A 25,482-nucleotide genomic window follows, 5' to 3' on the forward strand; every position below is an offset into this window, starting at 1 on the left:
CTCAGTGTTGCTTGACCCATGAGTCTGATCTCCCCTTGAGGGGCTCTCCCAGGGCTGCCATGTCAGGGCCTGTGACTTTCTCTGTCATCCAAATGGGAAGCCCTTTCTCACTCCGGAACCAGCAGTTGGCTTCTTTGCTAAGCAGATCGTAAGAGATCCCATAAGAACCCTGGGTGGCAACCCAAAGGTTGGTGGTTCAAGCCCACCCCGCAACACCGTGGAAGAACCAGAACTTCCAACTCCTTAGCCAATGGGAGTCTTTCCAAACGAACACCTCAACAAACAGAACACTCAGAAGCAGATCAAAGGAAAGAGCCCATACCAATAGTACTCAGAAAGGCCAAATCAATAACGGGGGGAAAAAAACAAGTAAAATTCCCAACAGCACAAAAGGCATTAATTTAAAGGAACTGAGAAGATAAGTCTGTATAAATATTTCTAAAGATGAGGTTGTGGAGACAGGGAGGCCTTGGGGAGATTTATGAGTTACTTATAATTTTCAGGAAAATAAATCTACCTTTAAAAGACAAATCATTTTAAGAACAGATTTTTTAAATTAATGAGCTCTGCTTCTTACAGAGGATGGATGGGGACGGAGTGGGAGAATGAGGGACGGGGAGCAGGTAAAATCTGGACAAAGAAGGGTGGAGAACTCAAGGAAAACCACCAAACATCAACTCATGACTCGCAGCGTTCGGATCAATTAGTCTGACTCTGTGACCTTGTATACAATCCGTGACCTTGTATACAACCACACAGACACTCCCTGTCCAGAGGCACCCTCGTGGAAGAGCGTGAATGCGGAGTGCTCGAGTGCAGCAGGCTGTGGGCACAGTACAAGCCCTGGTGGCATGGTGAGTTACACACTGGGCTGCTGACTGCACGGTTCCCAGTTTGAAGCCACCAGCCCCTCTGTGGGAGAAAGAAGAAGCTTTCCACCTCCAGAGAGAGTGACAGTGTCGGAAACCCACCGTGGTTCCCACGGGGTCACTATGAGTCAGCACTGACTCAACGGCATTCGGTTTGGGTTTTTTTTAATGGTTTACAGTGAACATGCTAAATCCATTTTTTGAGTCTCCACATAGATGCTGTCGTCAGTGAATTCTTTTAGACCGTTGATCAGCTGTTCAGAGAGCCTTAGCACAGCGTGCTTGCAAGTGAGTCATTGCCACTCCCCTAGGAGCAGTGGATCCTGTGTGTGCCCTTGGTGGAATGTGGAGCACAGGATCTCCGTGGTCATGGGTCATCCCTGACTGCCCTGAGCCGTCTTGTCAGCTTTACTAGCTGCAATGGTGTCCATGTCCCGATCACAGTCCTTTCCCCACTTCTGTACTCTCTCTGGCTACTGGGATACATTGATCTGCTGTCAATCACGGTGTTGTGATGGTTTCTATGACCTGTTGAAGTGGTCCCATTTCTGTGAATCTGCAGACACCGCTATGGGCTCATGCTGATGGGTCTCTTCCATCCAGATGAACTGTCTTTGTCTTAGTGTGTCTTTGCCATGTTTAAGACTGTAAAAAATGTGTCCATAAATCATATTCTAATAGAGGTCTCTTCTCTCCTCTAGAACATCCAGAATTGTTGCTATGTGTGATCTAATTGTTACAGCTGCTGTGTCAATCCATTTAATTGAAAGTCTTCCTATTTTTGCTCACCCACTACTTTAACAAGAGACTGGATGGGTCTCTCCCGATCACAGGTTCAAAGCAGGAGAGATGAGGTCTCACCACCCTGACTTCTAAGGAGCATTTTGGCTGTACTTCTTTCAAAACAGTTATGTTCCTTCGATGGTATATTTAATGTTCTTGACAAGAAATTCAGAGGCACCATTTCTTCATACTGGCTTATTCATTGGTAACTTGCACATGAATGGGAGGTGATTGAAAATACCCTGGCTTATGTCCAGATCACCTTAGTCCTCAAAGTACCGTCCTCCCTTTCAGCGCTGTACAGAGATCTCTGCAGCACCTCTTCCCTATGCAGTGTGCCATAGAAGCTCGTGACTTGCTTCCCTGAGCATTGATCATGCATCCAAATAAAATGAAACCCCCGACAGTTTAATTTTTTCTCCATCTCTCCTGGTGTCCAGTGGTCCAGTTGTGAGTGTTGTTTTCTTTATGCGGACGTGTAATTCAAGTCTGCAGTCTTTGATCTTCATCAGTAAGTCCTTCAACTCCTCTTCGTGTTCTGCAAGCAGGGATGCACAGGAGACAAGGCCGGTGAGTCTTCGTACTTGAGACATGCTATCAGGAGAGACCAGTGCCCAGAGAAGGGTATCATGCTTGGAAAAGTGGAGGGGCCACAAAAGAGAGGAAGGCCCTTGGCAAGTCAGAGTGACGCCACCATGGCTGCCACCGTGGAAGGACAGTTGTGAGGATGGTGTGGTGTTTCGTTCTATTTTTCATTGTGTCGCCAGGAGCCGGGTCAACTTGACAGCACCTAGCAACAACAAGGTTTCACAGAACTAAATTCACAGGCATGTGCGGAGGTATATACACACATACGGTATGTTTACGTGTTCACATCTTCACAGTTGTTTCATATTTGTGGCCTGTGTCAATTCATTTCAAAAGGTCTTCCTAGTTTTCGCTGACCCTTCAATTTCCCAAGTATGATGTCCTTTTCCATGGGCTGGTCTCTCCTGGCAACACGTCCACAACACATGAAACAACGCCTCATCGTGTTCGCTTCCAAGGAGAGTTCTGATTGTAAAATGTTTTTGCTCTTCTGGCAGGCCACGGCACCGTCAATATTCTTTGTCAGCACCATCATTCTAACACACACATCAACTCTTCTTCATTCTTCTTTATTCCTTGCCCTGTTAGCTCCCATGAATGTGGCCAATTAAGCATATCACGGCTCGAGTCAGCCCTCATGGTGACATCTTTGCCCTATAACACTTTAAAGACATCCTTTGCAGCAGATTTGCTTAATGATGTCATGGCCACTGCTTCCATGGATCTTGATCGCGGATCCAAGTAAAACAAAATCCTTGACAACTCCAGTCTTGTCCCCATTTATCATGATGTTGTCACCTGGTTCATTGGCTAGACTTCTGTTTTACTGAAGGTTGCTGTCTTTGGTCTACTATACGATACTAAACAGCACTGATGGTAATGGAGTATACCCCAGAGAATAAAACAGACATCTGTGAGTGTATGCTGGTTTAAATAAATGATTGAATAAAGGTGTGAATTTGGGGTAAAGGACAATTCTTCACAGTGAAATTCTAATTTGTAAGGTAGAGGGAATGATGAAAATAGGCTTTGACAAGCAACACAGTATTAGCGACTGCAGGTAAGCTGTGTAGATCGGTGTTCAAATTCATGTTGAGAAGTATGATGGAAAGCAGGGCATTTGTGTGGGATCGAGGTATCTCTCCACAAGCAACATGTTAATGACAGTGAGAAAAAGGAAAATAGTAACTTTATAGGGGAGACCACCTCAAGCAAGTGCTCAAAGTGACACCAGCGGGACAGGACAGGTCCGCGTGCTGTGCCCTGACATGTGATGTTTTGGGGAAAGACACAGCATTGCCGCTGGAGCGTTCCTACCTCCCGGCCACAAGCTCAGTCCACTTACGAGAAAATATAGACAAACCAAATGGAAGGGCATCCGGGAAACAAAACCCAGAAAACCAGCCAGGCCTGGTCTAACAAGTGCAGGTCATGAAGAGAGGCGGAGCTGTCGCAGATGAAGACCTGAAGGTCCAAGAGCACGTGTGCGATGAGGGACGCTGGGTCAGATGCGAGGCCAGAAATGGGGTGTTGTGGGAGACAAGGAGGGAAACCTGGTAGAAGCCTCTCCACGAGCAGATAGTTTTGAATGAATGTTAAGGTCCTGCCTTAGTCAACTGCACCCCGATAATATGTTAACAGCAGGAACTGAGTGAAGTGGGGGTGGGGATCTTTGAACTATCATTATAACTTTTTGTAAGCTTAGATTTACGATTAAAAGTTCAATAAACTGCATGAAATTACAAAAGAAGCCAGCTTCATTGGAGGAATGAGCTATACTAGAAAAATATTTTTGTCACATGAAAGCCAAATAATAGCAATCTTATACTTACATGGTTTCTTAAATGTTAGAAATGCCTTTTATATGAACCAAACCAAACCCAGTGCCATCCACACAATTCTAGCTCATTCGTAGGGACCCAGTGGGACAGACTCGGGTCGCCTCCGAGGGTTTCCAAGCTGTAATTCTCCCAGGCAGCCGACTCTCACAGCTTTCTCCCACGGAGCAGCTGCTCGACTCAAACTGCTGACCTTGCACTTAGAGCTGAGCACTGGCGGGCTATGCCATCAGGTTCCTGTTTTTATGTACAATCTCCTCTTTAATAATCAAAACAGCCTTGTGAATTGGGCATTATCATCTCTCTATCTTACAGATGAAGAATCTCAGGGTAGAAAGTATGCAGTGTACTTAAACAGAAAGCACAAACAAATGTAACCTCAGGGCTAAACAAATGGACTTGCTTTTAAATCCCAGAGCTTCCATTTCCAGACTGCGTATCCTTGACCAAGCCCATTACAAAGCCCCAGGGGGATGATGGGGAGCAGTGGGGTTCAGGGGTAGATTGCTCGCCTTTCCTGCTGGAGCCAAAAGCCCAACCAAACCTGTTACCATCAAGACAACGCTGACTCAATGTGGCCTTTATAGGACAGAGTAGAATGACCCAGTGGATTTCCAAAGGCGCAGTCTCTAAAGAAGCAGATGGTCACGGTCTTCTCCCACAGAGTAGAAACCCAGTTTACGTCCCAGCCAATGCGCCTCAAGCTCAGCTGCCACCTCTCCATCACTGGAGCCTTATGTGTTGTTACGATGCTGAACACATTACAGAAGAGCTTCCAGAGTAAGATGGACTAGGAGAAAGGGCCTGGTGATCCCCTTCTCAAAAGCAGCCAGTAGAAACCTTATGGACTGCAATGGTCCGTTCACATTGGGCATGGGGTTTCCAGGAATCAGGGGTTGACTCCACGGCAGCCACGGACAAGAGAGGAACGATGCCAATTACCTTTTGAGATCAGGGTAGAAATATTATAGCACAGCATACAGCCCGGGCACTTACAAAGACAAGGATTATGAATATGATACAGGTAATGGTATCTTAGAGCCAAGTGTCACTGACTGTAGAATTAATCCCTGCCGCCTCTCCCAGGACAGGAGTTAGAGCATCCCTCACTAGGCTGATTCTGGCCATGCTTTGCACATAAGAGTGAAGCCTAGTGTTATGGAATGACTTGTGTACCCCACAAGTGTGTGTCAATTTGGCTAGGCCATGCTTCTCAGTTTAATAATAATCCTCCACTTTGTGATCTAGCATCACTATCTACCATTTTGTGCTATGAAGTTCTTATCTATGTGTTATGAATGATGAGGAATCTGAAATAGTTATGGTACAGAGGCAGAATACATCTACAGGATTGGGTTATATTTAAAGATAATCCCTTGTGAGGTGTCAAAGAGATTAAACAAGCAAGCAGAGCCTGGGGATTTAGAAGAGGTTGGAGCAGAGTATGTCGTTTAGACCTAGGATCCCTGGGCTGAGAACCTCCTAGACCCAGGGGAAGACACAAGGAAATCTCCAAGGAGCTCCAAGCCCACAGATGTTGAAAGGAGACAAGGACTTTCTTCTGGAAGCAACAGAGAGAGAACGTGTTCCCCTGGAGATGGCACTTTGAGTTTGAACTTCTAGTCCCATGAACTGTGAGATAATCAGTTTCTGTTTGTTGCAGCCATCCACTTGTGCTATTTCTGTTACAGAAGCAGTAGATACTCAGCTCGATACTTTTTTGGGCGGAGAGTCTATCTCCCCCTCGCCCGCCCCCCCAATCACTGTGCCTGTTACAAAACCAACCAAACTCACTGCCATTGACTCAGTGTGACCCTACATGACAGGGGAGAGCGGCTCCAGTGCATTGCCTAAACTGCAGCTCTTCCTGGGAGTAGAACGCCTCCTCTTTCTCCCTTGGATCAGCTGGTGGTTTTGAACTACTGGCCTTGCAGTTAACAGCCCAAGTGATAACCACTATACCACCAGAGCTCCTTATGCCTAATACACGTATATTAGGCATAAGGAGTGTGGGGGGAGCGGGGGAAGGTGGGGGGTGGTGTTTGCACATTTTAAGTTTCACAAGAGGTGCCTTCTCAGAGTGGTAACACCAACACGGGGACTGCATGAAACAGGAGAAAGGGTCGATGGCTGCCGGCTGGGCCTCCTCTGTACTGCTCTGGAGGACTCCTCCCAGTCTGTCTCGCATGACTCTTGTCATCAGTGACAATGCTCGGACAAGTTTACAGCTGTGCAAACCTGAGGTGTTTTGTTGTCGTTGTTCTTGGCCAAGTTTAGGACTTCAACGCACTTTGCAAGCTGTGGAAAAAGAACAGGAGGGCTGGTATTCCTTGCCCAGGGCCCAGCACACTGCAGCCTGACTACGAGAGTTAAGGAGAACTCTGCCGAGGGAGCGGTCTTCCATGCCCTAGCATATTTTACACCAAGCAGTTTTGCAGTTGCGGGTCTTTCATGTGTCTCCTCACCCCCTTATTTTTCAGTGGGCTTACATCTCCTTGAGGCTTAGGCTCAAAACTTAGCACACAAAGCAAATGACATGTCATCAGGGAGATGTGTATCCAGCTGATGTTGATGCACAGCTTATATGTGGACAATGCAGACATTTGGCAAACAATGTACAGTTTGGGATGAGATCATGAGCTAGAACCAAACGCCCTGACTTCATCGCCTACGCTACAGTTAATTAGGTCTGTGACCTTGGGCTAGTTTCTTCATCCCTGTGACACAATTTGTTCAGCAGAAAATGGGCCTCACAATCGCACATCTATCCTGGAGACGCTGTGAAGAGTCAAGAGATAGTATATGAGAGCCTTGGCACATTGCTAGGACTCAATACGTGCCAGACACTGTTATCATTGCGATTATGTTTAGTTATCGAGCGAGAAGCCCTGGTGGCACAATGGGCTAAGCATTGAGCAGCTGGCACAAGGTTGGCAGCTTAAGCCTACCAGCTGCTCTGGGAGAACGAGGTGACTGGTGGTCTGCTCCAGTAAGGGTCACGGCCTCAGAAACACTGAGCAGTTGTGCCGGGTCCTATAGGCTCTTTCTGAGTCAAAAGTGACTCAACGCCAAAGGGTTTTGCTGTTGTTTTTGTTTTAATACTTTTACTGGGAGCTCTTACAGATTTCATAAAATTCCATAGTTCAACCACATCAAGCAGTATTGTACAATTGCTACCACGGTCAGTTTCCAAACATTTTCTTTCTTCTTGAACTCCTTGATATCAGTTCCCTTTTATCCCCTACCTACCCTACCCCTTACTCACCCACCCAGGAATATATATATATATATATATATATATATATATATATATATATATATATATATATATATATATCCATATCTTGCTCCATCTAATATATCCATTCGTATATAACTCTGTGGCTCGCTCCCCTCAAGTGGAGTTATGCAGTCATCAATGCTGTCAGCTCCCTAGTCCCCCGTCCCCGCTCGTCCTGTACCCTCAGGGAACCATTACTTCTATTACTATTTCTGAAGGGTGCAGTCTTTGGGATTTCGTGGAGAGTTGCTGTACTCATCTACATGTTAATCTCAGTCACCACTGTCAATTTTGACTCCTAGCAACTCTGTAAGGCAAAATAGAACTAACCCATAGAGTTTCCCAGACTAGTCTTTATGGCAACAGATTGTCCTGTCTCTCTTCCACAGAGCCAGTGATGAGTTTGAACTGCTAACCTCTCAGTTAGTAGCCGAGTACTCTCACCACCAGCCGCCAAGGCTCTCCATCCCCCTGCAGAGCACTCTCAAGCTCTGTCTGCTGCCGAAAAGCCCGCTTCACTTTGTCTGCTTGCTATGGCCCCGTCTGGCGGTGCCAGTGAGTCCTTTTTCTCTCAGGGAGACGGTAGCTGCCTACCAAATGCAGCCCAAGCTCTTTGGAAGAAACACTCCCCAAGCAGCGCTTGAAAAGACAGGAGAACTAAAGGTTGAAGGAAAAACAAAATAGGTCCTCCAGAGGCACTGGCCGTTTTCTTAGTGCTCTGTGATTATGGTTAGCTTTAGGTGAGTTTATCAACTCTAAATGGAAAGAGATCATCTTAAATTTACATAATCAGAATTGACCAATGAATTAATTTGACATGTAAATTAGGGATAGTATTAGAAAAGAGTCCCCACTTGAAATGGCATGAAACTCCAGACAGCATTGAACAACCCAGGAACCCCGGGCCCTTTGATCTCAGCTCGTGAACCTGCCGATTTGGTCCTGATGGGAAAGGACCTTGTTTCCGCTGGAGCCCAGTGCTGGGGTCATGCCGGCGGAACTGAAATGCAGGGCCTTGCTGTGTTAGGGCCCAGGCCCGGCTCTCCCGGGATGCCTGTGGAAAATTAAAATCCCCAAACCTCACTCCCAGAGCTCTTGGCTAAGCAGGCTGGGGCACAGCCAGGCTACGTATTTTAACAGTCCTGTCAATGCAGGTCTCACTTGGAGCAGTAGCCAGGTGAAGAACTGCCCGTCCCACCCCCACCTGTGTCAGTCTTGGGGGAACCTCCAGCTTCCGGCATCTGTTCCTGCAGCATTTCCAGGTGCAGCCAGGCCGTGGAGGTTGACTCATTGGACACACAGGTCTCTTCCCTAATTCATCCTCTTTTAGCCCTGGGAACAGTTCCCAGTCCTACCTGATGTGCTTCAAGGAGAAGAGCGGTGTCCCACACTGGGTGGGTGGGCGGGGGGGGGGGGTGGTGGTGGTGAATACCTCCCCTTTCCCTGAGTCATCGTCAGTCTTCACACGAATAATGCAAAAAGGGCAACTAAGCAGTTTAAATTTCATACATAAAATTAAGCCCCGTGTTTCACCGTAGTGTTTAATTCCGTGACCTCTTTTATTGAATCCCTTAGCAGATCTTGGACGACTTCCTTGGGTGTAAATTACCATGAAGGTAAATTGAAAATGTATCAAGAAATGGGCAAGGATATTAGTGTAGAATCAAGCAGTCATCAAGCTTCAGCTGTTCTGAGGCTTTTTTTATCAAGCTTCAGCTGTTCTGAGGCTTTTTTTAAGTCTCTTTCAGTAAGTTAAAGTGGAAAGAATTGATTTGATTAACAAGCCTTCACCTTTCTTAGGTCACTGTCTTCTAGCTCATAACGTAACTAGGTGTAGCTGTCCCCTCCCAGAGAGACGGCTCCAGCCTGTCCATCGCTGCATCCCACCCGCCTCATTCCTGGAGGGGATGATGAGGAAGGCCTCACGGCTTGGTGTGCTATGAAGTCTTTGCTTCACGGTGTGTGAGGCTGCAAGCCTTTTCAGCAGCAGAGGGACACCTTATTGAACCCCAGTGTTCAGATCGTTGGCCTCATTTGTTCAGGTCACTTATAGAGGGCTGAAGGAGAGAAGGGAAGGCTTTCCACCTCATCTCAGAGCAGCTTGACTTGGGGACACACATAGAGGGGATAGGGCACCCGGCTTCGTCCTGGCCGGCTTAGACACTGCCCCTCCAGAAGCACTTCCCATCCTAAGTGCCCGAAATACAATAGAAGAGAGCCTGCCAGCCATCCCGGGTTCAAAGCACAATCCTTTTCGTTTTCTGGTGGGCAAACCATGCGAAAGAGATGCTGAGAGATGCAAATGGCCAAGATGCTTGGCTGTGCGTCCGAAGCAGGGGATCCAAATCCACCCAGAAACACCTAGATGAAAGACCTGCCAGGTCGACTTCTGGAGAGAGAAATCATCGCACACCTTGTTGGAGGAGTGTGGTTGTACACGGACACTCGGGGAGCACTTAAAGTGGAAATCCAGTCCACGGCAACTGTCTGGCCATCGGAAAATAGTGGGACCCTTCTGCATCTCTGCCGCAGGTCCGGTTACCACTGCCTAACCAGCCAACCCAAACTCGGTGTGAAAGGATCATTTTGTGACACTAACAGATCCTGTGGCTTGGGAATTTGGAGGGCACCTTGGCTCTGCCCGATACTGTCTACGGCCATAGCCAGGAAGACTCAAAGACGATCAGTGAGTGTCCACACGGCGGTAGAATGTGGACGTTGATTCACTCCCATGTTAAGTGGTTGATGCCGCCTATCTGGGGGTATGTCAAATGGACCTTTGACCTTCACACCTCCTCTTGCCCTCTGCCTGCATAGGCTGGCTGGGGCATGCACCACATGCATGGCAGGTGGGTTCTAAGAGCGGGTGTACTGAGATCATGATTGTGGGGCATTTTTGTGGTCTAGCCTTGAAAGTCTCCCAGTACCACTTGTGCTGAGGCCTTCCCAAATGCACACGTAGGGGCTAAGTTCCAGAGGCGTGCTGGCGGTGGGGCATCCTCATGGCCACCCTGGGAACATGCCATCTCCCCAGGGCCCTTTCTGCTTAATTCACCCAGCTGGTGAGGGAAGAGTGTCACAGTTGCTGAGCACCAGCCCAGCCCCGGCAACATTCCTATGTTCTCTCGCCTAATTCCCACTAGCTTAAAATACTCAGGTCTTGAAACCAGCATCCACCCACGTTTTTGGGGTTGTTGGCACTATCAGCTTCACCTCCATCAGCTTCAGCTGCGTAAAGACCACCACAAGCTACCAATGGTGTGAGAAGTCGGCTTTCTGGTCACAGAACTGAGGGCCAGCTGGGGCTGTGGCATTCCTCGTCTTCCCTTCCAGGATCTAGGAGAATGGAAAGCATCATGGCTCTTACAGTGACGCCAGGGACGGTGGAGAGCAAGCCTTCCCGAGCCAAGACAAGTTTAAACTTCTGCTGGCATCCCATCTGCGAATATCCCACTGGCTAAAGCAAGGCCCAAAGTCAAAGAGCACAGAGGTACACACCACCCATTGTGAAGCTGCAGCCAAGGTGTGGACGTGTGCTGCAGGATTAGCAGAGAGAGAGATTGGGACCAATAATTCAGTCTGCCGCAGCCATTGTCCAGCATAAGGAAATTGGATAAGGAGAATGTGGCATTACAACTACTGTTCAGCAGCATAATCTTCGATGCAAAAATGCCCGTAGAAAGTCGTAGATTATCGAGGTGCTAATAAAAGAAAAACTCAACACGACCAGGTAATGTTTGGCCCAGGGAATCAAGGATAATATGCTATAAAGATATCTATTAATACATCCCATTACCAAGACAATATATTTTTATGAAACCTAAATCATCACCTCAATGCACACTTAAAAGTCATTCAATAAAATCCAACACCCACTGAGGGAATTTTTTTTGTTTTAAGCTCTTAGTAAGTTAGAACTATAAAGAGACTTCCCTAGCATGCTGTGTCGCAGTAGAACATGTTGAAGGCATTCCCATACAGCAGGGGAGCGGGTGCCTCTTCTCCATGATGGCTTACCAGTGACTTCAGTCAGAAATCAGGAATCCCCTTGTAGAGAGAGGTCAGGTTTGCATTATTTGTGGATGATGTCACTGGATCCCTAGAGGATCCAGGAGAAACACTTGAAAGCCTGTTACGTTCTGGAATTGTCCTAGTGGCTAAGGCCACAAATGGATCACTTCAAAGAACAGAAATTTATTTTCCCAGAGGCCAAATCATGGTGTGACAACTAGGTCTTATGTTACTTTAGATGGGCCAGGATCCTCCGATGATGTGATCTGACATAGTGCGGTCAATTCCTTGATGGGTCTGCAGTGAAATCTTGAAACAGCTCCTTACAGCCCTGATACAATTGAGGGGAGGTTCCCTTCGAGGTGGGCCCACTCATAGTCTATAGATTGACACTTTGGGGAAGCTGGCTCAAGCTACTGGATCTGGTTCCTTCATCTGGTTTGTCGACCTCCTTCCTGTCAGATTGCCTGCCGATCCCAGGAGCCATCATTGACTGCGACCTTGGATTCATTAGCTCTGCGTCCACCAGCTTGTGGTCTTCCTGGGTCATTATCCTCCACAGCCACATGGGTCAGGAGACGCCTCCCACTTGCCACCTAACCTATGGACTTAACGAGACTGAGCATAATTCACTTCTATAGCTAGAAGTAAGCTATAGAAGTTTCTTGATAGAAATCGCTCTTGTGTATCTATAGATAGAGATATCACTGTTTTGCTTCTCTAGAGAACCAGCCTCCCACACAGGGTTTGGGTGTGTCGGTTACTTTTAGGTGGTGGTGGTTGTTAGATGTTGTCAGTCAGTTCAGACCCGGAGCAACCCTGTGCAAAACAGAAGGAGACACCACCTGATCCCTCACCGTCCTCACAGTTGTTCTTATCTTTGAGCCAGTTGTTGCAGTCACGGTCAGCCCGTCTCAGTGAGGGACTTCTTTTCTTGTTCCCCTCTGCTCTGTCAAGCACGATGGCCTTTTCCTGGGACTGGTCCCTCCTGATAACACGTCCAAAGTGTGTGCGGAGAAGTCTCATCCACCTCGCTTCTCAGGAGCATTCTGGCTGCGTTTCTAACACAGGCCCTGGCGGTCAAGGGCATATTGAAGGTTCTGCACCCACACTGTCATCCAAAGGCCGCATTTCTCCCGCAGTCCTTCTCAGTCAGTGTCCAGCGTGTGAGGACGCTGGAGATACCTTGGGTTGAGTCAAACGTACATCCGTCATGAAGTGACAACTCTGCCCCTTAAGACTTTTAAGAAATCTTTTGCAGCAGATTTGCCCACTGCAGTCAACCATTTGCTTTCTTGATCACTGTTTCTATGGTTGTTGATCAAAGAGACCAAGCAAAATGGAATCCTTAACAAGTTCAGTCTTTGCTCCATTGATCATGCTGTTGTTGATTGGTCTACTTGTGAGGATTGTTTGTGTTCTTTATGGTAAGGTGTAATCCAGGTGGAAGGGTCACCTTGTTGCTCGCCCGGGGCATTCCTTGGTCCCTTGGCTTTTCAGTGAATCTCACGTGGCATTTGTCTTCTCCCGTGAGGGCATTTGTCTGTGTCACGTGGCTGTGTTCACTGTTCGTTTTTAAACTCAGAGGGAATTGGGTTTAGGACGTACCCTATACGGTCTGGCCTCGTTGATATAACCACGGAAACGCTTTCCAGAAAAAATGCCATCCACAGACATAGGGTTAGGATTCCAACATATATGTAGGGGACACAATCCGTGCAGCCAGATTCAAAACAAACCTACCCAAGTGCATGTTTTCCTGCACCAGAAAACGCCACTGCCACCCAGGCAATGCAGACTCACAGCATCCCTGTAGACCAGGGTAGAACTGCCCGGTGAGTGGCTGAGACCTACTCTTCCCGAGAGTAGAAAGCCCCATCCTTCTCCCTTCCTGTACACGAGTTGTAATGTTACTAAAATGAAATAGACAGTGAATAAATGATTTGAGCAGGGAGCAGGAGGAGGATCCCCTTGACAAGAGAGGCGGTGAGGCTGTGGACCGCCCCCCCATTCCCCATACATATCTCCAGGGCTAGCGGGAAACAGAAATGTGAAGGACACCCAGGAAGCCACCTGGCCCCTCCGCTGAGAGGCTTGGCTGAATGACAATATGACCAGCCCTTCACGGAGAGTGGTCATTTATTGATTGGCTTTCCAGTGAAAATGCCAATAGGTATTTTTCCTGATTGTTTTAACTTGGGGGGTGTATCCTGAGGGTCTCTTAGAAGAAGGATGAGGGGCACAGAAAGCTCTCCCAGATGTTACAATGAAATAGAAAATGAAAGGGATTGAATGAGTGCAAGGCTGATACCAGGCCGCCCGATGAAACGGAAAGCTCTATATAAAAAGATAATATATGACCTGTTGTCGGCCTGAGAGCTTGTTGTCGAAATGGGCAAGTTCATGAAACCCGGGAAGGTGGTGCTAGTCCTGGCAGAACACTATTTGGGACGCAAAGCCGTCATCGTGAAGAACATTGATGACGGCACCTCGGACCGCCCCTACAGCCACGCCCTGGTGGCTGGAATCGACCGATATCCCCGCAAAGTGATAGCCGCCATGGGCAAGAAGAAAATTGCCAAGAGGTCGAAGATCAAGTCTTTTGTGAAGGTGTATAACTATAGTCACCTCATGCCCACGAGGTACTCCGTAGACATCCCCTTGGACAAAACTATCGTCAACAAGGATGTCTTCAGAGACCCTGCTCTTAAACGCAAGGCCCGTCGGGAGGCCAAGGTCAAATTTGAGGAGAGGTACAAGACAGGCAAAAACAAGTGGTTCTTCCAGAAGCTGAGATTCTAGGTCTTGAGTCAAAATCATTTAAAAAAAAAAACACCCCCCCCCCCAAAAAAAAAGATAATATATGACAAAGGAAAACAAAAAACCTAGCAGGGCTGAGGCAGATCACAACTACTTGGAAGCGGGGGTTCATTTGATTTCTTACCCCATATATTTAAGACAATAAATGCTAAGGGCAAACATAGAAGACTCCTTGTTGATGTCCGTGTCTCTTGAACAATTACACAAACAAGGGTATTTTTAAGGTGCAAAGTTACAGTAAACTGAAATGTCACCTTTATCCTTTTGCTGGGATGAAATCATGAAACAGGGACCAAGCTGGGCTCAGAAGTGGCCACACTGGGCAGGTGGACCTCCTTGGCGGACGAGGAGCTGTGAGAGGGAAGTTACGGGTCATGTGTAAGGATGTCGGCACGGAGGCAGCTCGACTCTGGGCGCCCTGCGTCTGACTCGGTGCTGCTCCTGCCCGTGATCAGGGTCTGCCTGAGCCATTGCCGTGGCCATTGCGTGAGCCGGTCTCACTGAGGGTCTGCCCTGCTCCCGCTGGCTCTCTGCGGGGGAAGAGGCCACAGGAGGCACCGAGCGTATGCACACCCCAGAATGATCAGCCATTCGAGATCAAATGAGCGGTCCTTACCCAAGAACAAAGTTCAGAAAGGTGGGGGGGGGCGGGGGGAGGAAGAGGAGTAGAAACAGGAAACACGGGAAGCCAGGGCCAGCGTTACTACACTGAGGGGACTGCAATAAATAAGCTGAACCAAAATGTGTATGAATTCTTGAATGTAAACTAAAGATCTGCTATGTTGACCTTTCTTCAGCTCACTATAAAAAGGCTGTGTGTGTGTGTGTGTGTGTGTGTGTGTGTGTGTGTGTGTGTGTGTGTCAGGGCAATCCTACCCTATCCTCTAGGGATGCTGTCTCAATGGCAGTGAGTTTGGCTCGGGTTGGGCTTAGCAGTCTGTGGTTTGTTCAGTATTCTTTGCCAGCACCATCAGTCCAATGCACCTGTTCTTCGGCCCTCCTTATGCGCTGTCCAGCCGTGCACATCCATATGAGGTGGCGTGGGTCAAGTGTACCTTCGTCCTCAAAGAAACCCCCTTGCTTTCAGCACTTTCAGGAGGGCAGATTCACCCAATGCGATGTGTCGTTTGACCTGTTCCATCAGCATTAATTATGGACCCAAGCCAGAAAAATCCTTGCCAACTTGGGTCTACGTGACTTGAGTATATGACGCTCGTTTTAATAGATTTCAGCATCATATATATCACTGTATGGAGGAGCTTGGGTGATACGACAGTGAGGTGCTCAGCTGTGAACCAAAAGGGCAGCATTTGGAATCCGGCAGCAGCTCCACAGGGAAAAAGGCCTGGCGATCCTGCCCCTTTAAAGGTGACAGCCTAGGAATGCCTCTGAGGACGTTCTCTGAAACACGGGGGCCATCGAGTTCATGATGCCTCCTGTCGGCCACACAGGATTTTCAAGGCACCGTGAATCTCTACAGGAACAGGCAGCCTCGTCTTTCCCCACGGGGCAGCCGGTGGGGTCACACCACCAACCTGTGGTGGGCAGCCCAGTGCCAACCTGGTAGTCCTTCTTGTGGATGTCTAAACTCAGAGCTCCTTAGAGACATAAATGTATGAAGTCAGATACACAAATGGCCCTTAGTTTCTTTTTCCCACCTCTCCTTAGCACTGCTGCCTGCTTCCCGGAGAAATTGTTTTACACTTTTCCACCCAATTTCTCTGATATTTGACACTATTTCTAAACACCAAGCTTATGCTATAGTTGCGTCCTCTCTCTGTCTTAGACATGGTCCGTTGTAAAAAGTGAGGACTTTGCTCCCTCACACCCGTCTCAGACTCACACTCTGCTGTCATCAGGTGCTCCCCAAGCTGATTAGCTCACAACTTTCCGTTAAATTCGTGTTTATTGCTTGTGCTCCTGTTTATGTAAATAGTCTTTATAACTGAGCTATGCACTGCACTATGATTTCATGCCTCTCCCATTAAACTTTGGTTTTTATACATATAATCATCATTTGAATTTTCTTTTCTGTGGATTCTTTGTACCTATCAATCCATTCCTAAATCTTCCCAAAGATCTTGGAAACTCTTTGTACAGGTAATCCGTTTTATTTTGTGCCTGCTCACATCCCTCTGAGAGTCTCCAGCCTCCTTCTGGTCAGTTGGCTAGCTCTCCCTGCCTGCTCCAGCACGGTCGTCCTTTGATCCCCTTCCTGGAGATGGCTTCGCCTTCAGAATCGGGGCTTCTCGGCCCCAGGCCTCCCACATGCTGGGGTGACTCCCCTGTTCTGAGGGTGTGCCTCCTCCAGCAGCTTGCTGAGAAAGGACGTGCAGAGGTACATTCTTTCTCTGCACATTTCACATGAAATAGGACTCTGCTCCAGTGCATTCCAATTTAGAGACCAGGAAATGGTATCTTTCCATTGGTGTCAGGCCTAGAAATAGCACAGAATCCTTTTGACTGTGTATGGCCAGTGAGCCCTCAAATACAGGAGGCTTTGAAAGGTTTGTGTAAAGACAGACCTAAGGGCTAATGAGGTTCTCACTCCAGTTTTTTGAAGCCCCCTCGTATTTACTACCTCGCTTTTAATAATAATTCTTTACAAACAGATAAATTTAAGCCTTCCTGGCCTATGTTACAGTGGATTAGCAGTGTGGCTGAATATAGAATTCTAGGGGAAATCCTTTTCCTTCAGCGATTGGAGGCCACCGCTCCCAGGATTCAACTGAATTCCAGGATGGCTTTTTGTTTGTTTGTTTCATTCAACAATTCATACACCTTTTATTTCACCTCATTGATTGACATCTTCACAATGTAACATCACTAATTATACTTGCTTTTGTTTCCTGTGTCCATTCCTCCTTGGTTCCCAACCATTTGAACTTGGCCTTTGGTTAAATGCTGCCCCTTTGATCTCAAATGGTTGAGTATTTTAAGGTGTGTATACTTCCCCAGTGTTATTGCTCTCCTTAGGGACCTGTTGTTTGGCTGAAAATTGAGCTGGCTGAGTGAGAACATTTCCAGATCTGAAGAGTGGTGAAGGGTTGCAGTTTTTTTGTTTTTGTTTTGTTGAATCATTTTATTGGGGCTCGTACAACTCTTACCACAATCCATACATCTATCCCTTGTGTCAAGCACATTTGCACATCTGCCATCATCCTTCTCAAAACACTTTCTTTCTACTTGAGCTCCTGGTATCAGCTCCTCATTTCCCCCTCCCTCCCCGTTCTCCCTCCCTAATGAACCCTGGGTAATTTATAAGTTATTATTTTGTCATATCTTACACTGTCCGATGTCTCCCTTCACCCACTTTTCTGCTGTCCATCCACCAGAGAGGGGGTTATATATAGATCCTTGTAATCGGTACCCCCTTCCTCACCCACCTTTCCTTCACCCTCCCAGTATCACCACTCTCACCACTGATCCTGAGGGGTTCATCAGTCCTGGATTCCCTGTGTTTGCAGTTCCTATCTATACCAGTGTACATGCTCTGGTCTAGCCAGATTTGTAAGGTAGAATGGGGATCATGATAGCGGAGTGGGGGGGGGGAGCAAGGAAGCATTTAAGAACTAGAGGAAAGTTGTATGCTTCAACATTGCTACATTGCATGCTGACTGGCTCGTCTCCTCCCCGCAACCCTTCCATTAGGGGATGTCCAGTTGCCTACAGATGGGCTTTGCGTCCCCATTCCTTGTTCTCCCTCATTCACAATGATAGGATTTTTTGTTCTTTGATGCCTGATACCTCGTCCCTTCAACACCTCATGATCACACGAGCTGAAGTGCTTCTTCCATGTGGGCTATGTTGCTTCTGAGCTCGATGGGCACTTATTTACCTTCAAGCCTTTAAGACCCCAGATGCTATATCTTTTGATAGCCAGGCACCATCAGCTGTCTTCACCACATTTGCTTATGCACTCATTTGTCTTCAGCGTTCATTCGGGAAGGTGAGCATCATGGGAATTCCAGAATTGTTGTCTAGTCCCCAGCCCTATACTTTCAGGCTCTAGTTTTCTCTTTGGAAATTTTCAAGGTCTTCTCTCTAAACCTGAAATTTTGGCCTGAAGTTTTGTAATAATTTGCCATTGTGTGAATCATCTTTTCTAGTTCTTATTTCTGTCCTCTATATTTGTGTTCTCTTTGGGGAATTTCTTTTTTTTAAAATCATTTTATTAGGGGCTCTTACAACCTTTTCACAATCCATACATACATCATTTGTGTCCAGCACATTCATATGTATGTTGCCATCATCATTCTCAAAACACCTGCTTTCTACTTGAGCCCTTGGTATCAGCTCCTCATTTTTCCCCTCCTTCCCCGCTCCCCCTCCGCCTCCCCCTTGATAATTTATAAATAATTATTATTTTATCATATTCTTTTGGGAATTTCTATTAGATATTTATCTCCTAGATCGATCCTTCAGTTTTATCTTCCTTTCAGCATAGGGATTCCTCAATTCCCCCTCCAGTTGTCCCATTAATTGATTTTTATCGCTGCTGTCATCACCAGAGTATAAGTTCTTATCTCTCTGACAGTATTACGTGGTGTTTCCTGACATCTCCTTCTGGTATTTGCATTGTCTTTGCGCCCTCTGAATTCCTTTCCCCTAGTGGTTATTTGTGTCTCTGCCTCTCATGTCAGGCACCTTCCTGAGATAAGTCTCCTCTGAGGCTGGCTGTCTATCAGGAGCCAGGTTTTAAAATGGTGACTGGAAGCTGTAGGTGTGTAGAGATTGGTCAACCTCTTGATCATTGGTGATCGGGCCATAGTTCAAAGACAGCGCAGATCCAATCCCTGCAGGCCTCTTCTCCTGGGTGGGCCTGTTCCTCAGAGCGGCACTCTCCAATCTGGTGTCCTGGGAGCCAAACGTAATCCTCCGGTCTTAAGGACAGGACCTAACCTTACACTTACCTGTTCCTGTATCAGGGAGTCAGGACCCTCTAGGGCGCACCCTCAACTAAAAGGAAATGTCCGGTCTCTGTTAGAATGGGAATGAAGAGTGGACAATGGGGTCTGAGGGTGGATCTCAACTAGTGTTTGAGTCCTCAGGCCTTCTGACAGCCCAAGACAGGTGACTTTTCCCTGCACTCCCTGAGCTCCCCCAACCCTCTGGGGTCTACTGTGCATATCTGGTTGCTTACCTGCCTGCAGCCTCTGCCTGTCATTTAACCACTGTCTGTCAACTGTCCAGCTTCCAAAATTGACCTTCCCTTTCTACTTGTATGTCCTTTCCTAGTCTTTTGTATACTATGTTCTCCTTTATTTATTGTCATTTTATTAGGGTTTCTAGAGGGGGCGCAGATAAACAAGGAGTTTTATCCACAGTATTTAACTCCCAGAACGGTAAGGCGGGCTCGCTCTCTGGAGGAACAGCCAGGCAAGAAAGACAAAGGCAAGCAGACATTATCATGTGGGGTCCCAGGTGCTGACATGGAGGTACATCTGGGTGGCAGTGGGGGCACGGGAGACATACCTGTATCTAAACAGAGGGCCAAGGGAGTGAGAGGGAGGAAGCAAGCCTGGTGTGATGGGAAGAAGAGAAGCTCAGACTGAACCCAGGCAGCCCTTTGGAGGGTGTGAAGGCAAGATGAGTGGGATTATTTTTGGCCTCCCTTTTCATTTTTAGCTCAAATTGTTATTTTTATTGACTCACCTCTCTTGAGTGCTCATAATAAAGCATTGATTTCTCCCTGCACAACCTGCTTTGTCAAGATGAGCTAAACCATCACAGGTGACACCTGGCAATCCAAACTGCCCAGCAGAGGTACCTGGAGGAGCCTAGCCCCAGCCTCAGCTTTCTGATGTGTAAAACAGAGATCGATGTAAAGTTAAATGTACAGGTAAATCGCCTAAGAGAGTTAGTTCTCCCAGCCTTGACTTCTTTGGAAAAGAAGCAAAGAGAAGGACCTCAGAGGTACTGAGCCGGGACCTGCTCTGATGTCCTCGGACTGCGCATCTCACCGCCATTAGGTCTGTTCGGATGTGACTAGGGTGTGCATAAATGTACTCAGTGTTTACTAACAATTAAATGTGCTCTGGAGCCACCATAACCATCAACTAATGAATGGTCTTCAGCTGTCTATCTTCTGATTTAACACTTAAGTCTTTTATGGGTAATTTGTTGCTGTTGTTTTAGTTCATCCTTTCTGGTCTCTCTCTCTACAATTGAGTTAGGCATCCGAGGAAGCTAATGACCCAACAGCATGGGAGAAGCATCCTGTGGCCCGCACTGCCTGTAGCTGAGAAGTCTGCCTTCTTCATGGGCATTGACCCCTCTCCACTTTGCTTCCACTCTGGAGGCCTCCTTGGGCTTCTCTAGTTCAACACACTTCCTTGCTGTCTGTGAACTGTGCCAAGGCCTGCCCTGGCACTGCCAACACCATGGCTGCTGGACTTTGAAGGCACACCCTGCAGTCATGGGCTTTCCCCACCCTGTACCCATCCCCTCCCTGCCACTGACCTCCAACACTTGTCTTCGCTGATTGTCTTTAGGAACTTGGGGAGATGTGGTGGGCGTCTGCGACCATAGGTGTAGTGTAGTGTAGTTTAGGGGACCTAAGACACACAGCCATACTGCCATTTCTACTCTAGGGCTGCTATTCTGTCCTCCTAGAGTTTCGGGTGGGATCCCACTATAAACCCCACAGCTTCCAAGGCTAGTCCGGTCTCTAAACTAGGAGCCCCCAGCCCCAGAACCTCAAAGTTTTGTTTCTGACAAGTATGAGGAGACAGGAAGCAGGTTTTAACTCACATCTAACATCTCCCTTCGCTACCCCAGCCTGTTCCTCCACCCCACCCACCCTCAGTGCAGACAGGCCCGTCCATCGCCTTCCATTTTCCTGTCCTTGCCTCCTCACACGCTGCTGCTTGAAGCTAAAGCAGGCACTTGAACTCCCTGGTCTCTGGAGCTTACTTTGGGGATTTTGTTGAGTGTATTGTTGTTGTTTTTAATTTGTTTCCCAATCATGAGGATGATTCAGGGACGTAAACAGATCCCCACAAATCAGGACCCGTAAACAGCAAGGGTACAGGCACAGCAGGGCCTCTCCCCAGCCAGCACCTGAGTGCCTCACTTTGGTCTTCAGCCCCGTGGTCCCTTGGCCTCTGCTCTCCATGGCCCAGGAAGCCGGCCTGCTGCTCTGCCTCCCTGCCTGCAGTAGTCCTGGCCCTGCTCCTCGGCTGTCTCGTGGTCTTCTTACCCGGCCTGGCTTCTTAGTTCTGTCGCATGGTCTCTGGGCCCAGCCTCTGACGCTTCAAGCAGAGGTCCCAAATGATCCACTGGTGGCTCCTCTTCCTTGATGGCCCAGGGGTCTTTCTCTCTCTGGCTGCTGCTGCTGAGCTAGCTCTCTCGAGGGACTTTGTCTTTTGGCAGACATGCCCCCAAGGGAACAAAGGGTGGTGACTTGATCCACACCCTCTGGGAAGGTGGAGATTCACAATACATCTGACCTTAATCCCACCATTAGCATCACAGAGAACTCCCTCCAAAATGGGATCATAACCTCCAGTTTATTTTTTACGGTAACGTTTGGAGCTTGAAAAATTAGTCATTCCTATGCAAAGCATGGATTTTGCATAGGAAAAGCTTTACCCCTTTTTGAAATGCATTTTAGCTGCTGGACTGATGGCCACACCCCTTGTGGGCCAAATGTATTATCTAATGGGCCAAACCCATTACCCCTTTGTTAGATCTCTGGAGGAGCGATATACCTCTGTCCTTGGCTCTGCATGAGAAAGAATCCACACTGAAGCCTGGTTGGTGATCCCAGTGGGTTTATAGAGAATAGTAGCAGTTTCAGGTTCTACAGTAAATGGAGCACAAGGCAGACACAGTCTGCGGCCTGGCCAATCCAGACTGTAGCCCTGCTGTACTACATTGTGTGGCAGCCACTGGGAAAGAGAGCGCCAGAGCAAAACCTCTGGCCTTTTCAGGGGTCCCGTTGGGAGGCGTGGTCGACAATATTGCTCGACCCCATTGGCTGAATCAAGTTCACCTGGCTTAGATGGGCCAATCCAGGTGTAACTCCCACCTACATGTACCACTCCTTCCTGTCTGGAAGCTCAAACCTCTGAGCATGCATAATGGTGCCCCAGAACCTATACTAGCTACCTAACACCTGTTCTCAGCTGGGACCTGCCATGCACTGAAGCAGTGGACACCTCAGTCCCTGGAGGGTCACCAGGCATCCAGAGCTACCAGGGATGGGAGACACATCAGAGAACTTCCAGCTGCACTCTTTGGATCAGCTTTTCCACTAAACAACAACAAAAAAATGATGGATAGAATGCTTTTTCAGATATTACTTTTAAAGCTGAAAAAATAGTGGGGATGTGCCAGGCAGCTCAGATAAACATATACTTAGAGAGCTAAGCAGGGTACAGGTACACAAGAGCTACTTAATTCTCTGGGCCCTGGTCACTCCTGCTCATTTAAACCTTGAACCAGTGGCAATGCACACCCAAAGTGCAGAATTAAAGGCTGGAGCATTCTCAAGCTGGGGAATCGTATAGACGACCCCATCACATTCAGTTGGACCCCTTCCAAAGGGCTATGTCCTGGGTCAAGGTGGGCCATATCTAAAGTCACCTCCACCCACACACCAACCCTAGAGGGCATAGGGTCTCAATGCCTTGGTACCAAGGCAAACATTGAAGAAGAAAAAAAATACAGCATCTGGAAGGAGTAACCACACCTCAGCCCTAACTCAGATATGTAACACCTGACATGAATTAGAAGAAAGTCTAGTCAAGATCATGGGCTAAAGATTTTAATCACTCTACATGTCTTGCAAAAGCAAGCAGAAAGCTACTCTAGCAAAGGCACTATTTTGGGCTTGGGAGATTCCCCACCAATACTGGTAAAGGAGCTCGACCCCAAATCAGTAAAATAACCACACAAAGAACAGGAGATTTGCAAAGGACACAGCCTGGCTTGATGACGGTGAGCAAGTCTTGGAGCACTTGCTGATGAAGATCAAGGATTGCAGCCCTCAATGTGTATTACAACTCTTCAAGGTCAAGAAGACCGAAATCCTCACACCAAGACCAAGAGGTAACATGATATACAAGGAGAAAAGGTTGACGTTGTCAAGTGTTTTATCTTGCTTGGATCCACAATCAATTTTCATGGAAGCATTCAAGAAATAAAAAAGATGCATTGCATTCGGTAAAACTGCTGCACAAGACCTCTTTTTAGAGAATTGAAAAGCAAGAATTTTGCTTTTGAAGACTAAGGCGGACTTGACCAAGCCATGGCATTTTCCATTGCCTTATATGCATGTGAAAGTTGGACAGTGTGTAGGGAAGACTGATGAGGAATCAATGCATTTGAATTGTGGTGCTGGAGAGCAATATTGACACCCCCATTGGACTACTAAAAGGACAAACAAATCTGTCCTGGAAGAAGTACGGCAGAGTGCTCCTCGAAGGCAAGGATGACAAGAGTTTGTCCTACATACTTTGGACATGTTGTCAGGAGAGACTAGTCCCTGGGGAATGACGTCATGCTTGGTAAAGTGAAGCCATGAACGAGCGGAAGGCCCTCAATGAAATGGATTGACACAATGGCTGCCGCGATGGGCGCAAACATAGACACCATTGTGAGGACGGCACAGGGCTGGTTCGTGTTTGATTCTGTTGTGAATTGGGTCATTCTGGGTCGGACGAGTCCATGGCACTGAACAATGCAGCACAAAGAACCAAGACAACATGAACACGAACAGCAGAGGCACAGATAACAACCCCCAATCTGTCCAGACTGAGTTTGGTATTGTAGATAAGCATTTAAAAACAGTTATGGTTGCTGATGGTGCCCAGCTATCAAAAGAGAGTGTCTGGGGTCTTAAAGGCTTGAAGGTGAACAAGCGGCCATCTAGCTCAGAAGCAATAAAGCCCACATGGAAGAAGCACACCAGCCAGTGCGATCATGAGGTGCCAAAGGGACCAGGTATGAGGCATCATGCAAAAAAATATATATGTATATGTATATATATGTGTGTGTGTGTGTGTATGTATGTGTGTATATTTATATATACCATATTGAATGAAGGGGAAAGAGCGGAGTGGAGACCCAAGGCTCAAGTGTCGGCCACTGGAGATCCCCTCATAGAGGGGTTTAGGAGAGGAGATGGGTCAGTCAGGGTGCGAGGTAGTACCAATGAAGAACACAGCTTTCCCCAGATCCTGGATGCTTCCTCCCCCCAACTATCATGATCCAAATTCTACCTTGCGGGACTGGATAGGGCAGAGGTTGTACACTGGTGCATATGGGAGCTGGAGGCACAGGGAATCCAGGGTGGATGATACCTTCAGGACCAAGGGTGTGAGGGGCGATGCTGGGAGAGTGGAGGGTGAGTGGGTTGGAAATGGGGAACTGATTACAAGGATCCACATGTGACCTCCTCCCTGGGAGATGGATGGCAGAGAAGGGGGGGAAGGGAGACTCCGGATAGGGCCAGATATGACAAAATAACAATGTATAAATTACCAAGGGCACATGAGGGAGGGGGGAGTGGGGAGGGAGGGGAAAAGAAAAAAGAGGACCTGAAGCAAAGGGCTTAAGTGTAGAGCAAATGCTTTGAGAATGATTGGGGCAGGGAATGTATGGATGTGCTTTATACAATTGATGTATGTATATGTATGGATTGTGATAAGAGTTGTATGAGCCCCTAATAAAATGTTTAAAAAAAACAGTTATGGTCTGGTAGCTTAGTGGATTACAAGGTGGCCTGCTAACTACAAAGTCAGCAATTAGAATTCATCAAAAAGATGAGGCTTTCTCCTCCATAAAGATTTACAGCCTTGGTAACTCAAGGGTGCCAGTCTCTTCTGTCCAGTAGGATCCCTGGGAGCCAGAATCAAGTTGACAGCATGGAGTTTGGTTTGGGAGTTTTATGCTTAAAGGACTATTTTAATTTTAATGAAAAATATGTATAAAAATGACTTGTCAGATTTGGTAAAGAGGAATGAGAACATCTAGAAAATATGAATAAGTAAGATTAAAAAATCCATGAAGGGCCACCAAGAAGACATAGCAACCCTAACTGTATACACACCAAACAATAGAGTCTCAAAAAGCACAAAGCAAAAATGGAGAGCTGGAAGGAGAAACAGACAAATTCACAGGGTCAGGTGTAGATTGATCAAACTACTAGAAAGATAGAGAACAGCTGAACCATGAATCTCATAGCATCTAATTAATGTTTATAAACACTCCACTCAACAGAATATGTTTTCTAACACCTCTGGGTCATTCACTAAGATAAACTTTGCCATGAGACAAACTTTTGATT

At 47.3% G+C, this 25,482-nt stretch overlaps 2 protein-coding genes across 2 annotated transcripts in view; both read left to right on the plus strand.

Annotated features, from left to right (window-relative positions):
* The window catches only part of NMNAT3 (nicotinamide nucleotide adenylyltransferase 3), a 137,063-nt gene that overhangs the window by 84,925 nt on the left and 26,656 nt on the right, over positions 1-25,482 (plus strand). The window lies entirely within an intron of this gene.
* Positions 13,761-14,202, plus strand: LOC142445217 (large ribosomal subunit protein eL27-like). Its single transcript, XM_075546837.1, has one exon. The coding sequence runs from the start codon at positions 13,761-13,763 to the stop codon at positions 14,169-14,171; it is 411 nt and encodes a 136-aa protein (XP_075402952.1). The 3' UTR covers positions 14,172-14,202.

The sequence above is a fragment of the Tenrec ecaudatus genome, chromosome 4 (genome assembly GCF_050624435.1).
Source record: "Tenrec ecaudatus isolate mTenEca1 chromosome 4, mTenEca1.hap1, whole genome shotgun sequence".
Lineage (NCBI taxonomy): Eukaryota > Metazoa > Chordata > Mammalia > Afrosoricida > Tenrecidae > Tenrec > Tenrec ecaudatus.